Here is a 12,301-nt window from a genome sequence, read left to right as displayed (position 1 = left end):
ACGTAGGGGTGTCTGTACACAAATTGTTCGAAATGCATTTAAGGTGAGAGGGGGAGACAAGAGGGGCAAGTTAAATTTTACATAGAGTGATAGGAGTGTGGAACACACTGCTAGGGGTGGTGTTGGAGGCAGATACGAGGGGGGCAGTTAAGGGACTTTTAGATAAGCACATGAATATGCAACAAATGGAGAGATATGGACCAAGGGCAGGCAGAAGGGATTCGTTTAATTTGGTGTCATGTTTGGCACAACATCGTGGGCCGAAGGGTCCATTCCTGTGCTGTACAGTTCCATGTTCTATGGTAGGAGAAGTTGACAAACTTGTTTAAAACAAAAGATACAGGTCTTTTGGTTAGTAAATGGAAGCACAGAGTCAAAAAGCAAGGCAGTGTAACCATAGGTTAGGCTCCATAGGGCCATAAGAATAGGAGCAGGCCATTCAGCCCATCGAGCCTGCTTCACCATTCTAAACGATCGTGCTTGATCAAGCACTTTAATGCATTTTACCCACCACATCCCCAGAAAGCTATCAAATTTTGTTTTTTGTCTAAATAAAAACTGAAAGAACTGTGGATGCTGTAAATCAGAAACTGCTGGATACGTTCAGCAGGTCTGGCAGCATCTGTGGAGAGCTTTTAGAGTTAACGTTTTGGGTTGAGTACGTTCTGAGGAAGGGTCACCGGACCTGAAACGTTAACTCTGATTTCTCTCCACAGATGCTGCCAGACATGCTGAGCTTTTCCAGCAATTTCTGTTTTCTACCTCTTAGCCAACCATTAATCCATGCCAGTACATTCCCTCCTCTCCCATGTATTTTACTGTTTCTAACCAGACTCCTGTGGGGCACTTTATCAAAAGCTGTCTGAAAATCCAAATATACAATGACCATCAGTTCTCTTTTATCATTTCTGTTTGTGACATTTTCAAAAAAAACCCAACAAGTTCGTCAAACACAATGTCCCATTCTCAAATCCATACTGATTCTGCCCAATTGGATCATTATCATCAGAGTGTCTGTGTATCCCATCCTTTACAATCAATTCTAACATTTTCCCTGCTCCTAATGGAAGGCTAACAGGGCTATAGTTCCCTATTTTCCCTCTTTTTAAAACTTTGTTTGATTTATTATTGTCACATGTACTGAGATACAGTGAAAAGCATTGTTTTGCATGCTATTCAGACAAATTATACCTTACATAAGTACATCAGGGTAATAGAACAGAGCAGCTACAGAGAAGGTGTAGAGAAAGATCAACTCTAATATATGAGAGGTCTGTTCATAAACTTGATAACAGCGGGGAAGAAGCTGTTCTTCAATCTGTTGGTAAGTGTTTTTGAACTTTTGTATCTTCTGCCCGATGGAAGAGGATGGAAAAGAGTATAACTGGGGTGGGAGGATGTACTTGATCATGTTAGCTGCTTTCCTAAGGCAGCAGGATATATAGATGGAGTCAATGGAAGGAAGGTTGGTTTGCGAGGTAGACTGGGCTGTGTTCACAACTCTCTGTAATTTCTCACGGTGTTAGGCAGAGCAGTTGCCATGCTACACCATGATGCATCCAGATAGGATGCTCTCTATGGTGCATCTATAAAACTTACTGAGAGTCATTGTGGACATGCTGAACAGCCTTAGCCCCCTGAGGAAGTAGAGGCGTTGCAGTGCTTTCCTGACCATCGTGTTGATGTGGATGGACCAGGACAGATTGTTGGTGATATTTACTGCCAGGAACCTGACGCTCTCCACCACCTCCCCCTCAGCACCACTGATACAGACAGGGGCATGTCCTCCACGCTGCTTCCGAAAGTCAATGACCAGCTCCTTCATTTCGCTGACACTGAGGGCGAGATTGATGTCTTTACAACATGCTGCTAAACACTCTATCTCTTTCCTGTATTCTGTCTCGTCATTGTTTCAGATCTGACCCACTACGGTGGTGTCATCAGCAAACTTTAAATGGAGTTAGAGCAGAATTTTGGCCCCACAGTGGTGCGTGTATAAGGAGTATCGTAAGGGGCGGAGTATACAGCTTTGTAGGGCACCAGCGTTGAGGATTATTGTGGGGGAGGTGTTGTTGCCTATCCTCACTGATTGTGGTCTCTGGGTCAGCAAGTCGAGGATCCAGTTACAGAGGGGGAGCCGAGCCCTAGGTCTTGGAGTTTGGAGATGAATTTTGTTGGAATTATGGTACTGGAGGTAGAGCCAAAGTCGATAAATAGGAGTCTGGTTGTAGGTGTTCTTGTTATCCAGATGTTCCAGGAATGTGTGCAGAGCCAGGGAGATGGTGCCTGCTGTGGATCTGTCGCACTAGTGGCCGAATTGTAGTGGATCCAGGTAATCTGGGAGGTTGGAGTTAATGTGTGCGATGCACTTCCTAACGATGGGTGTCAGAGCCACAGGGCAGTTGTCATGAAGGCACATTGCCTGGTTTTTCTTTAGCACTGGGATCATGGTGATCTTCTTCAAGCAGATGGGACCCTCCCATCGGAGTAAGGAGGGGTTAAAGATGTCTGTGAATACCTGCTCCCCCCCCACCAAGCTGGCCCACACAGGATCTGAGTGCACAGCCGGGGACTCCATCTGGGCCTGTAGCTTTCTGTGGGTTCACCCTCAGGAAGGTCAATCTGACGGCTGCAGCGGTGACTGTAGGTACAGGTACACTGAGGCTCTCTCACTCCCTTCTTAAACAGTGGGTGATGTTTATCACCTCCCAACTCACAGGAATCAGTACGGAATCTGTAGAATTTTGGAAAATAATCACCAAGACATTGACAATCTCTTTGCTGCCCCCTTCAACCCTCTGAGATGTAGACCATCAGGTCCTGGGAATTTATCAACTTTCAGCCCCATTCATTTCTCCGGTTGAATCTTCACACTCATTCTAATTTCATTCAACTCCTCATTCTCAGTCACTTGGGTTTCTAGTTCTGGAAGATTTCTAAAATCTTCCTCAGTGAAAACAGACACAAAGTAATCATTTAGTTTCTCTGTCATTTCTCCTTTCCCTATTAGAAAATCTCCTGACTCTGCTCTAATGGATCTACATTCATTTAGCTAAATATTTCCTTATTATAGGAGCTTTTATAGTCATTTTTATGTTTTTGTTAGATTGCATTCATAGTTGATTATGTTCTGCTTTGATTTGCTGCATTCCAAGAATTTCCCATTCCTCAGTTTTTCATAATTACTGGTGACTTTACAAGCTTTTGATTTTAATCATATAACATCCTCCAATGAGAACTGTGTTGAGTTCCAGGCTCTGAACTTTAGGAAGGATGTCATGGCCTTAGAGAGAGTACAGTGAAGATTACCCAGAGACAAAGCAATGACAAAGCTCATTGAGTGTGTAGAGACTGGAGAAGCTGGGACTGTTCACTTTTGAGCAGACGAAGTTCGATGGGAAGATTTAATGGAGGTTTTCAAAATGATAACAGTACTGATAGAGTAACTAAGATCATATAACCATGGGGTGGCACGGTAGCTCAGTGGTTAGCGCTGCTACCTCACAGCGCCAGGGACCCAGGTTCAATTCCACCCTTGGGTGACTGTCTGTGTGGAGTTTGCACATTCTCCCCGTGTCTGTGCGGATTTCCTCCGGGTGCTCCGGTTTCCTCCCACAGTCCAAAGATGTGCAGGTTAGGGTGGATTGGTCATGCTAAATTATCTGTAGTGTTCAGGGATGTGTAGATTAGGTGGGTTATAGGGAGATGGGTCTGGGTGGGATGCTCCAAGGTTTGGTGTGGACTTCCACGCTGGAGGAATTCTATGATCAAATAGTTTCCAGGGGTAGTAGGGTCAAGAACCAGAAGAGTTACAAATTAAGATCTCGTTAGGATCTGGGATGTGATGCGTGAAGGGGCCTGTGGAAGCTGATTCAACAGGAACTTTTAAAGGGAAATTGGAGAAATAGTCAGAATGAAGATAATTAAAGCCAGATAAGGAAAGAGCACTATATATAAATACAAAGAGAGAGAGAGAAACTAGATAAGCCTTCAAAGAGTGGGCAGGGGCTGATTGGCTGCATGTTTCAACTGGACACAGAGGGGACGGAAAAGCAGAGCGTGTTGCCTGGTGACAGCGTTATTGTGTTCCACAGAGACGCCACAATCCTTAAGGACTTACAAGTTCTGATTCGTGCTTGTGACCAGGGAGACGTCGGTCGTGGGACATGTTCTCAGAGGAGGAAATGATTTTGGAAATATGCAGCCTCTTCTTACGATCTTTCTTCAATGCTTCCACCTTCTGGTTGGACAAGCGACTGTGCTTTTTGGGCAGTGGATTGGAACTGTAACCTTCCTCAGCTGTGTCCAGAGAAATCGTCTGCTCACTCTCAGGAGGCTCCTTCACTACAAAACAAAACCCCAAACAAGCATTGATTTATTATCACGCTGAGCGGATCAACTGTCAGTACTGAGCGAGTGTGCAGTCTGACTTGTGGAGGAGGGCAGTCTGGGAGTCAGTAGAACCCTAGTGTTCCCTATCCCTCCCCCTCCCCGACAAATTTACTTTAAAACCCTCTCCACATCCCTAGTTCTATGATGCACCAGGACTCTCGTCCCAGCATAATTCAGGTGGAGCCCATCCCATTGGAACAGCTCCCTCCTTCCCCAGTACTGGGGCCAATGTTCCATAAATTCAAACCTGTTTCTCCCACACCAATCCTTGAGCCACATGTTTACCCCTTTAACCTTGTTGGCACAGGGTCAATTTGCTTGTGGCTCAGGTAGTAATCCAGAGATAATTACCTTTTTGGCTCTGTTTTATAATTTAGCCCCTAGCTGCTCATATTCCCTCAGCAGAACCTCTTTCCTTTTTCCACAATATCTTTGGTTCCTATGTGGACCACAACAATTGGATCTTTCCTCTCCCAATCCAAGTTCCTCTGCAGCCCAGAGGAGCTATCCTGAACTCAGGCCCCAGGCAGACAACACAGCCTTTGGGATTCTTGATCCTGGCTGTACAGAACACTGTCTATTCCACCCATTATACTATCCCCGATTACAACTACATGTCGCTTTTCTCTCACCCTCTATCCCAGCACTGTGGTCAGTTTCCTCATTCTCCCTACAGCCCCCACTCTCATCCACACAGGGAGCCAGAATCGCAAACCTGTCCATCAAGCTCAGAACTCAAAATATCAGCTTATCTTTTGTCCCACAGATGTTGCCAGACTTGCTGAGTTTCTGTAACTATTTCTGTTTTTATTTCAGGGCCTGTGTCTGGTGTAACTTAACAACTCAATCAACCCAACTGACTCTCACAATTACCTCGACTACGGCTTCTCTCACCCACCCTCCTGCAATTCACCAACTTCGCTAACATCTTCCACCGCACCCTCAAATTCACCAGGACTATTTCTGACACCTCCCTCCCCTTCCTGGACCTTTCCGCCTCCAACCCCGGAAACCGACTCTCCAATGACATTCATTTCAAATCCACTGACTCCCACAACTACCTCGACTACACCTCCTTTCACCCACCTTCTGTAAAAATGCTATCCCATACTCTCAATTCCTCTGCCTCCACCATATCTGCTCCCAGGATGAGGTGTTCTACTCTGGGACTTCCCAAATATTCTCCTGCTTTAGAGACTGTAGTTTCCCCCCCTTTGTTATTAAGGATGCCCTCATCACCCCCATTTCCCACAATTCTGCCCTCAAACCCTCTCCGCCCCCCAACAACAATAAGGATAGAATCCCCCTGGTCCTCACATACCACCCCACCAACCTCCGAATACAAGGCATCTTCCTCTGACATTTTCGCCACCTACAATCAGACCCCACCACCAAAAAGATATTTCCTTCCCCACCCCTGTTCCCTTTCCGCAGGGACCGTTCACTCTGTGGCTCCCTCGTCAGCTCCACACTCCCCACCAACCCCTCCACCAAACCCGGTACCTTTCCCTGTAACCGCAGGTGCTGCCAATCCTGCCCCCTACAGCTCCCGTCTCACCTCCTTCCAAGACCCCAAACAATCCTCCCAGATCCAGCAGAGATTCACCTGCACTTCATCTAAACTCATCGACTCATCTAAACCCATTGATCCCGATGTGGTCCCCTCTATATCAGGGAGACCACACGCAGACTCGGGGAGCGGTTCGTGGAGCATCTGTGCTCTGCACGCATCAACCAACCAGACGTTCCGGTTGCCATGCACTTTAACTCCCACTCCCACTTCCCCTCCCACTCCCCCTCCCCTTCCCCTCCCATTCCCCCTCCCCGTCCGCTGGTGACATGTCCATCTTTGGCCTCCTCCACTGTCAGATTGAGGCCAAACACAAACTGGAGGAACAACACCTGATATTTCACCTCAGGAGCTTACAGCCCAATGGTCTCAGTATTGACTTCACCAGCTTCAAAATCCGTCCTCCCCCAACCTGTCCATCTTCCGACTCACCTATCTGCTCCACCCTTCCTACTGACCAACGACAATAACCCCCTACCTGCATCCACCTATCTCCGTGCCACCTACCTTTCCTCCAGCCCCTACCCTCCTCCGTCTATTTATTTCTGGGTCCCACTCCCCCTCCCCAGTCCTGATGAAGGGTTTTGGCCCAAAACATTGACTTCCCTGCTCCTCAGATGCTGTCTGACCTGCTGTGCTTTACCAGCTCCATATTTATTGACTCTAGTTTCCAGTGTCTGCAGTCCTTACTGTCTCCAAGCTGAGTAATGCTGCCTCCCATTTCCTGCAGACTGTTTGGGATGGACAAAGATAGTGAGGTTAGACTGCAGTCAGCTGAACTCTCTCTCTCTCTTTCACTGCCTCTCACCCACACTCCCGTCCCACCTCAACTTGCTTCCCTGCCAACTTTCCTTCCCTACATGCCCACACCCAATCTCCATAGCCCCACACAGCTCTCTGCGATCTCACTGCTAATTGGGAAGCAGTAATGAATCTTGGTTGACCTTTCAAAACCAGGAGAACTCCCTTCTCTTTATCAAATGCAGTTTTGTCACCAAACATCCCAGGTAGGACAGCAACAACTTTCATTTAAGTTGAGCCTTTAACATTAACAACACAAGGTGCTTGTGAAGTGCACTGTTGGAGGATGAGTCAAGAATTACAAACAAGTGAATTTGGAGTAGAGAAGTCCAATATGACGATGGCTGATCTGATCTGATCTGATCACCCCACATTCTGGCCTGTCCCTGATAACCTTTTACCCCCTTGTCCATCAGGGATCTCTCCACACCTGACTTGGAAATTCTCAAGGACTCTGCTTCCACCAAGGCTCATGAGCCTCTGAGGGAAGACAGAGATTTGGGCATTACTGGCTGGGCCAGCATTTATTGCCCATTGTTGCCCCCTGAGAAGGTGGTGGTGAGCTGCCTTCTTGAACAGATGTCCTGTTGAATGGTTGACCTCCAACAACCATGACCATCTTCCTATGTGTCAGGTATGACTCCAACCACCGGAGCGTTTGCCCCCTGATACCCATTGATTCCAGTTTTGCCAGGACTCCTTGATGCCACACTCAGTCGGATGCAGCCTTGATACCAAGGGCTGTCACTCTCACCTCACCTCTGGAATTCAGCTCTTTTGTCCACGTTTCAACCAAGGCTGTAATGAGGTCAGGAGCTGAGTGGCCCTGGCGGAACCCAAACTGGGCGTCACTGAGCAGGTTATTGCTGAGCAGGTGCTGCTTGATAGCGCTGTTACTGACACCTTCCATCACTTTACTGATGATCGAGAGGAGACTGATGGGGCGGTAATTGGCCGGGTTGGATTTGTCCTGCTTTTTGTGTACAGGATATACTTGGGCAATTTTCCACATTGTCGGGTAGATACCAGTGTTGTAACTGTACTGGAGCAGCTTGGCTAGGGGAGCGGCAAGGTCTGGAGCACAAGTCTTCAGTACTATTGCCGGAATATCGTCAGGGCCCATAGCCTTTGCAGTATCCAGTGTCTCCAACTGTTTCTTGATATCACGTGGAGTGAATCGAATTGGCTGAAGACTGGTATCTGTAATGCTGGGGACCACTGGAGGAGGCCGAGATGGATCATCCACTCGGCACTTCTGGCTGAAGATTGCTGCGAATGCTTCAGCCTTACCTTTTGCACTGATGTGCTGGGCTCTTCCATCATTGAGGATGGGGATATTTGTGGAGCCTCCTCCTCCAGTGAGTTGTTTAATTATCCACCACCATTCACACCCGGATGTGGCAGGACTGCAGAGCTTAGATCTGATCCATTGGTTGTGGGATCGCTTAGCTCTGTCTATCACTTGCTGCTTTCACTGTTTGGTGTGCAAGTCATCCTGTTTGGTGGCTTCACCAGGTTGGTATCTCATCCTCAGGTATGCCTGGTGCTGCTCCTGGCATGCCCTCCTGCACTCTCCATTGAACCAGGGTTGATCCCCTGGTTTGATGGTAATGGTTGAGTGGGGGATATGCCGGGCCGTGAGGTTACAGATTGTGCTGGAGTACAATTCTGCTCCTGCTGATGGCCCACAGCGCCTCATGGATGCCCAGCCTTGAGTTGCTCGATCTGTGCGAAGTCTGTCCCCTTTAGCACGGTGATAGTGCCACACAACATGATGGAGGTTGTTCTCAATGTGAAGGTGGGATTTTGTCTCCACAAGGACTGTGCGATGGTCACTCTTACCGATACTGTCATGGACAGATGTAACTGCAGCTGGCAGATTGGTAAGGATGAGGTCAGGTATGTTTTTCCCTCTTGTTGGTTCCCTCACCACCTGCCGCAGACCCAGTCTAGCAGCTATGTCCTTTAGGGCCCGACCAGCTCGATCAGTATTACTGCTGCCGAGCTACTCTTGGTGGTGGGCATTGAAATCCCCCACCCAGAGTACATTTTGTGCCCTTGCCATCCTCAGTGCTTCCTCTAAGTGTTGTTCAACATGGAGGAGTACTGATTCATCAGCTGAGGGAGGATAGTATGTGGTAATCAGCAGGAGGTTTCCTTGCCCATGTTTAACCTGAAGCCACTAAACTTTATGGGATCTGGAGTCAATATTGAGGATTCCCAGAGTAACTCCCTCCCAACTGTATCCCGCTGTGCCGCCCCCTCTGCTGGGTCTGTCCTGCCGGTGGGACAGGATATACCCAGGGAAGGTGATGGTGGTGTCTGGGACAGTGTCTGTAAGGTATGATTCTGTGAGTATGACTATATCAGGCTGTTGCTTGACTAGTCTGTGAGACAGCTCTCCCAATGTTGGCACTGACCCCCAGATGTTAGTGAGGAGGACTTTGCAGGGTCGACAGTGGTCTTTCTGCCGTTGTCTTTTCCGGTGCCTAGGTCAATGCCAGGTGATCCATCCAGTTTCATTTCTTTGAGAGTTTGTAGTGATTGGTACAAGTGAGGGGCTTGCTCGGCCATTTCAGAGGGCAACTGAGAGTCAGCCACATTGATGTGGGTCTGGAGTCACATGTAGTTCAGACTAGCTGAGGGTGGCAAATTTCCTTCCCTAAAGGAGATCAGTAAGCCTTTAAATGGATGACACTTGATTGTTAAACAGTGATCTCAAGTCCTCGATTCTTCTGTTTGGAGAAACACCATCACATTTACCCAGCAAAACCCTTCAGATCTTATCAATTTTAACACAGTTTTAGGATCATTTGAGACAGAGAGAGAGAGAGAGAGATTTCAGGCAGCGAATTCCAAAGTTTGGGGCCTGGCAGCTGAAGGTACAGTTGGGGGGCTGGAAGCAATAACAGAATGTGAACTGGAGAGTGGGGATTTTAAATTGGACATGTTACAGTAGTGAGCTGAGCCTGAGTTTATATCAGCCTGCAGGGCTGGCCTGTACTGGTTTGTGATGGTTACACACTGCACCAAGCACACTCTCTAAACAAGAACCGCCAACATTCAAAATCTTAGCTTTTCAAAAACAGAAGAATGGGAACATCTGAACAGGCAGCATTTAGGATGGAAAGCAAATAGCCTCCCTAATCACTCTGTATCTTTAACACGACAAAAAAACTCTGGTCACTGGAATGCTGTCAGTGCTGAGGGAAGGAGCCCAGAATTTCAGCCTGAGCCTTTATCGCAGTTTTATCGGATGTAAATGAACTCTGGATTGAATCATGTGCAGATGGTCTTGTCACTTGCAGTTCACTTTAAAAAGCTTCAACGAGGAACAGGAACTTGCTTGGATCCCGTTACAACAGCCAGAGATTACCAAAGCAAGACTGTTACACTAAACCCTTTCCAAATCACTAGTTCAGGCCTCGGTGTTAGAGTTGTGTCTGATTCAGTCTCCACCCTTTAGGAAGGATGTCAGGGCCATGAGGAGATTCACTCAAATGGGACCAGAGACCAGGGAGAGACTGAAGGGGTTGTTTAAAATCTAATGCTGGCATTTTAATGGAGGTGTTTAAATTTCTGAAAGTATTTTAATCAAGCAAGTAAAGAAAAGCTGCTCCCAGTGGCAGGAGAGTCAGTCGCCAGAGGGACAGAGATGGAAGATATTACAGTTCAGGGAAAGGCCAGTATCTCTGGGTGAAGGACTGGTGGGAATGGAGAAGATGAGGTACAGGGAGAGGGGTGGGGGGCAAAAGGTGGGGTGTGATTGGAGGGTGGTCAGTGCAGCAGGCAGGTAGGAGAGGAAGGGAAAGGTGAAAAAGGATGGTTTTGCTATATCCTCAAATTCTGGCAATGAGCAAAACAGGCAGCAGTAGAATCTGGCTCCAAATCGACACTGAGCAATGATGCCAACAACTGCCTTGCAGACTTTAAATATATCAAAAGGTTTGGTGTCTGGTTACACCAGAAACTCACTTCACTGCAACACCATCCCAGTGAGAGTCAGTGTATGTGGGACTGTACCCCAGTGAGAGTCAGTGTGTGTGGGACTGTATCCCAGTGAGAGTCAGTGTGTGTGAGACTGTACCCCAGTGAGAGTCAGTGTGTGTGGGACTGTACCCCAGTGAGAGTCAGTGTGTGTGGGACTGTACCCCAGTGAGAGTCAGTGTGTGTGTGGGACCGTACCCCAGTGAGAGTCAGTGTGTGTGGGACTGTACCCCAGTGAGAGTCAGTGTGTGTGGGACCTATGATGCATTAGGTTTTCTCAGTAATTCTAAAACTGCAGATTTTCAGAAGAACAGCTTGCCTGAAAATTATGCAGACACTTTCAACTCAGTGAAAAACATTTCTGTTACCTCTCCTAATTATATCAACAATATCATTCTGTTGCTCTGCCTAACTGCAATGGGTCATGGGCAATTGCATGATTGTGATTATGCAAATTAATTTATTTCAGAAACTAGAAGGCAGGAACCTCCTGCACAATTTCAATCGCATTTTGAGCACAATTTCCTATTTCACGTCCCAAGTCCGGAATCTGACCAAACTTTATTATGGCCTTCGAGGGTCAGACTGGGGATCACTGTCTGCCAAACAGGCTCCTGGGCACATCTCTGCTGTGCTGGTCCTGACTGGGTTTTACTGTGTTTCTCCCGGTCATTATCTGATCGCAGAATACAACAGCAGACCCACCAGGATCAGAGGTGCGACAGTCACACAGGACTAAAGGAATCAGTCCCGTTCCAACAGGCCTGTCTTTCCATATCTTACACAGTACACTTCAAGTATTTTTTGGGTGATAGAGTGAATGTGGAAACACTGCAGTAAAAATAAACCTGCATAGAGTAGTTTAAAAATAATATATATATATTTTTAAAAGTTTTGGCCTTCTGTCAAAGATTACATTAGAAGGTCCAGAAAAAGCACATCAACAACAGCATTAACCCATTCCATGCTGAATAAACACCGACTCTGTAAAGTTATACAGTGAGTGACCCTTACCCTGCTGAATAAAGACTGACTCTGTACGGTTACACAGCGAGTGACCCTTACCCTGCTGAATAGACACTAACTCTCTACGGTTACACAGTGAGTGACCCTTACCCTGCTGAATAAACACTGACCCTGTACGGTTACACAGCGAGTGACCCTTACCCTGCTGAATAAACACTGACCCTGTATGGTTACACAGTGACCCTTACCCTGCTGAATAAACACTGACCCTGTACGGTTACACAGTGACCCTTACCCTGCTGAATACACACTGACCCTGTACGGTTACACAACGAGTGACCCTTACCCTGCTGAATAAACACTGACCCTGTACAGTTACACAGCGAATGACCCTTACCCTGCTGAATAAACACTGACCCTGTACAGGTTATACAGTGAGTGACCCTTACCCTGCTGAATAAACACTGACTCTCTATGGTTACACAGCGAGTGACCCTTACCCTGCTGAATAAACACTGACTCTGTACGGTTACACAGTGAGTGACCCTTACCCTGCTGAATAAACACTGACCCTGTACAGTTACA

At 47.2% G+C, this 12,301-nt stretch overlaps 1 protein-coding gene across 1 annotated transcript in view; it reads right to left on the bottom strand.

The window, feature by feature from the left end:
- The window catches only part of LOC109926046 (insulin-like growth factor-binding protein 5), an 18,184-nt gene that overhangs the window by 5,001 nt on the left and 882 nt on the right, over nucleotides 1-12,301 (bottom strand). Inside the window, exon 2 of the mRNA XM_048598553.1 lies at nucleotides 4,121-4,344. Within this exon, the coding sequence (XP_048454510.1) occupies nucleotides 4,121-4,344 (224 nt within the window). The remainder of the gene's footprint in view (nucleotides 1-4,120; nucleotides 4,345-12,301) is intronic.

The sequence above is a fragment of the Rhincodon typus genome, chromosome 7 (genome assembly GCF_021869965.1).
Source record: "Rhincodon typus isolate 14 chromosome 7, sRhiTyp1.1, whole genome shotgun sequence".
NCBI classification, from domain to species: Eukaryota; Metazoa; Chordata; class Chondrichthyes; order Orectolobiformes; family Rhincodontidae; genus Rhincodon; species Rhincodon typus.
This window is presented reverse-complemented; position numbering and strand designations above follow the sequence as displayed.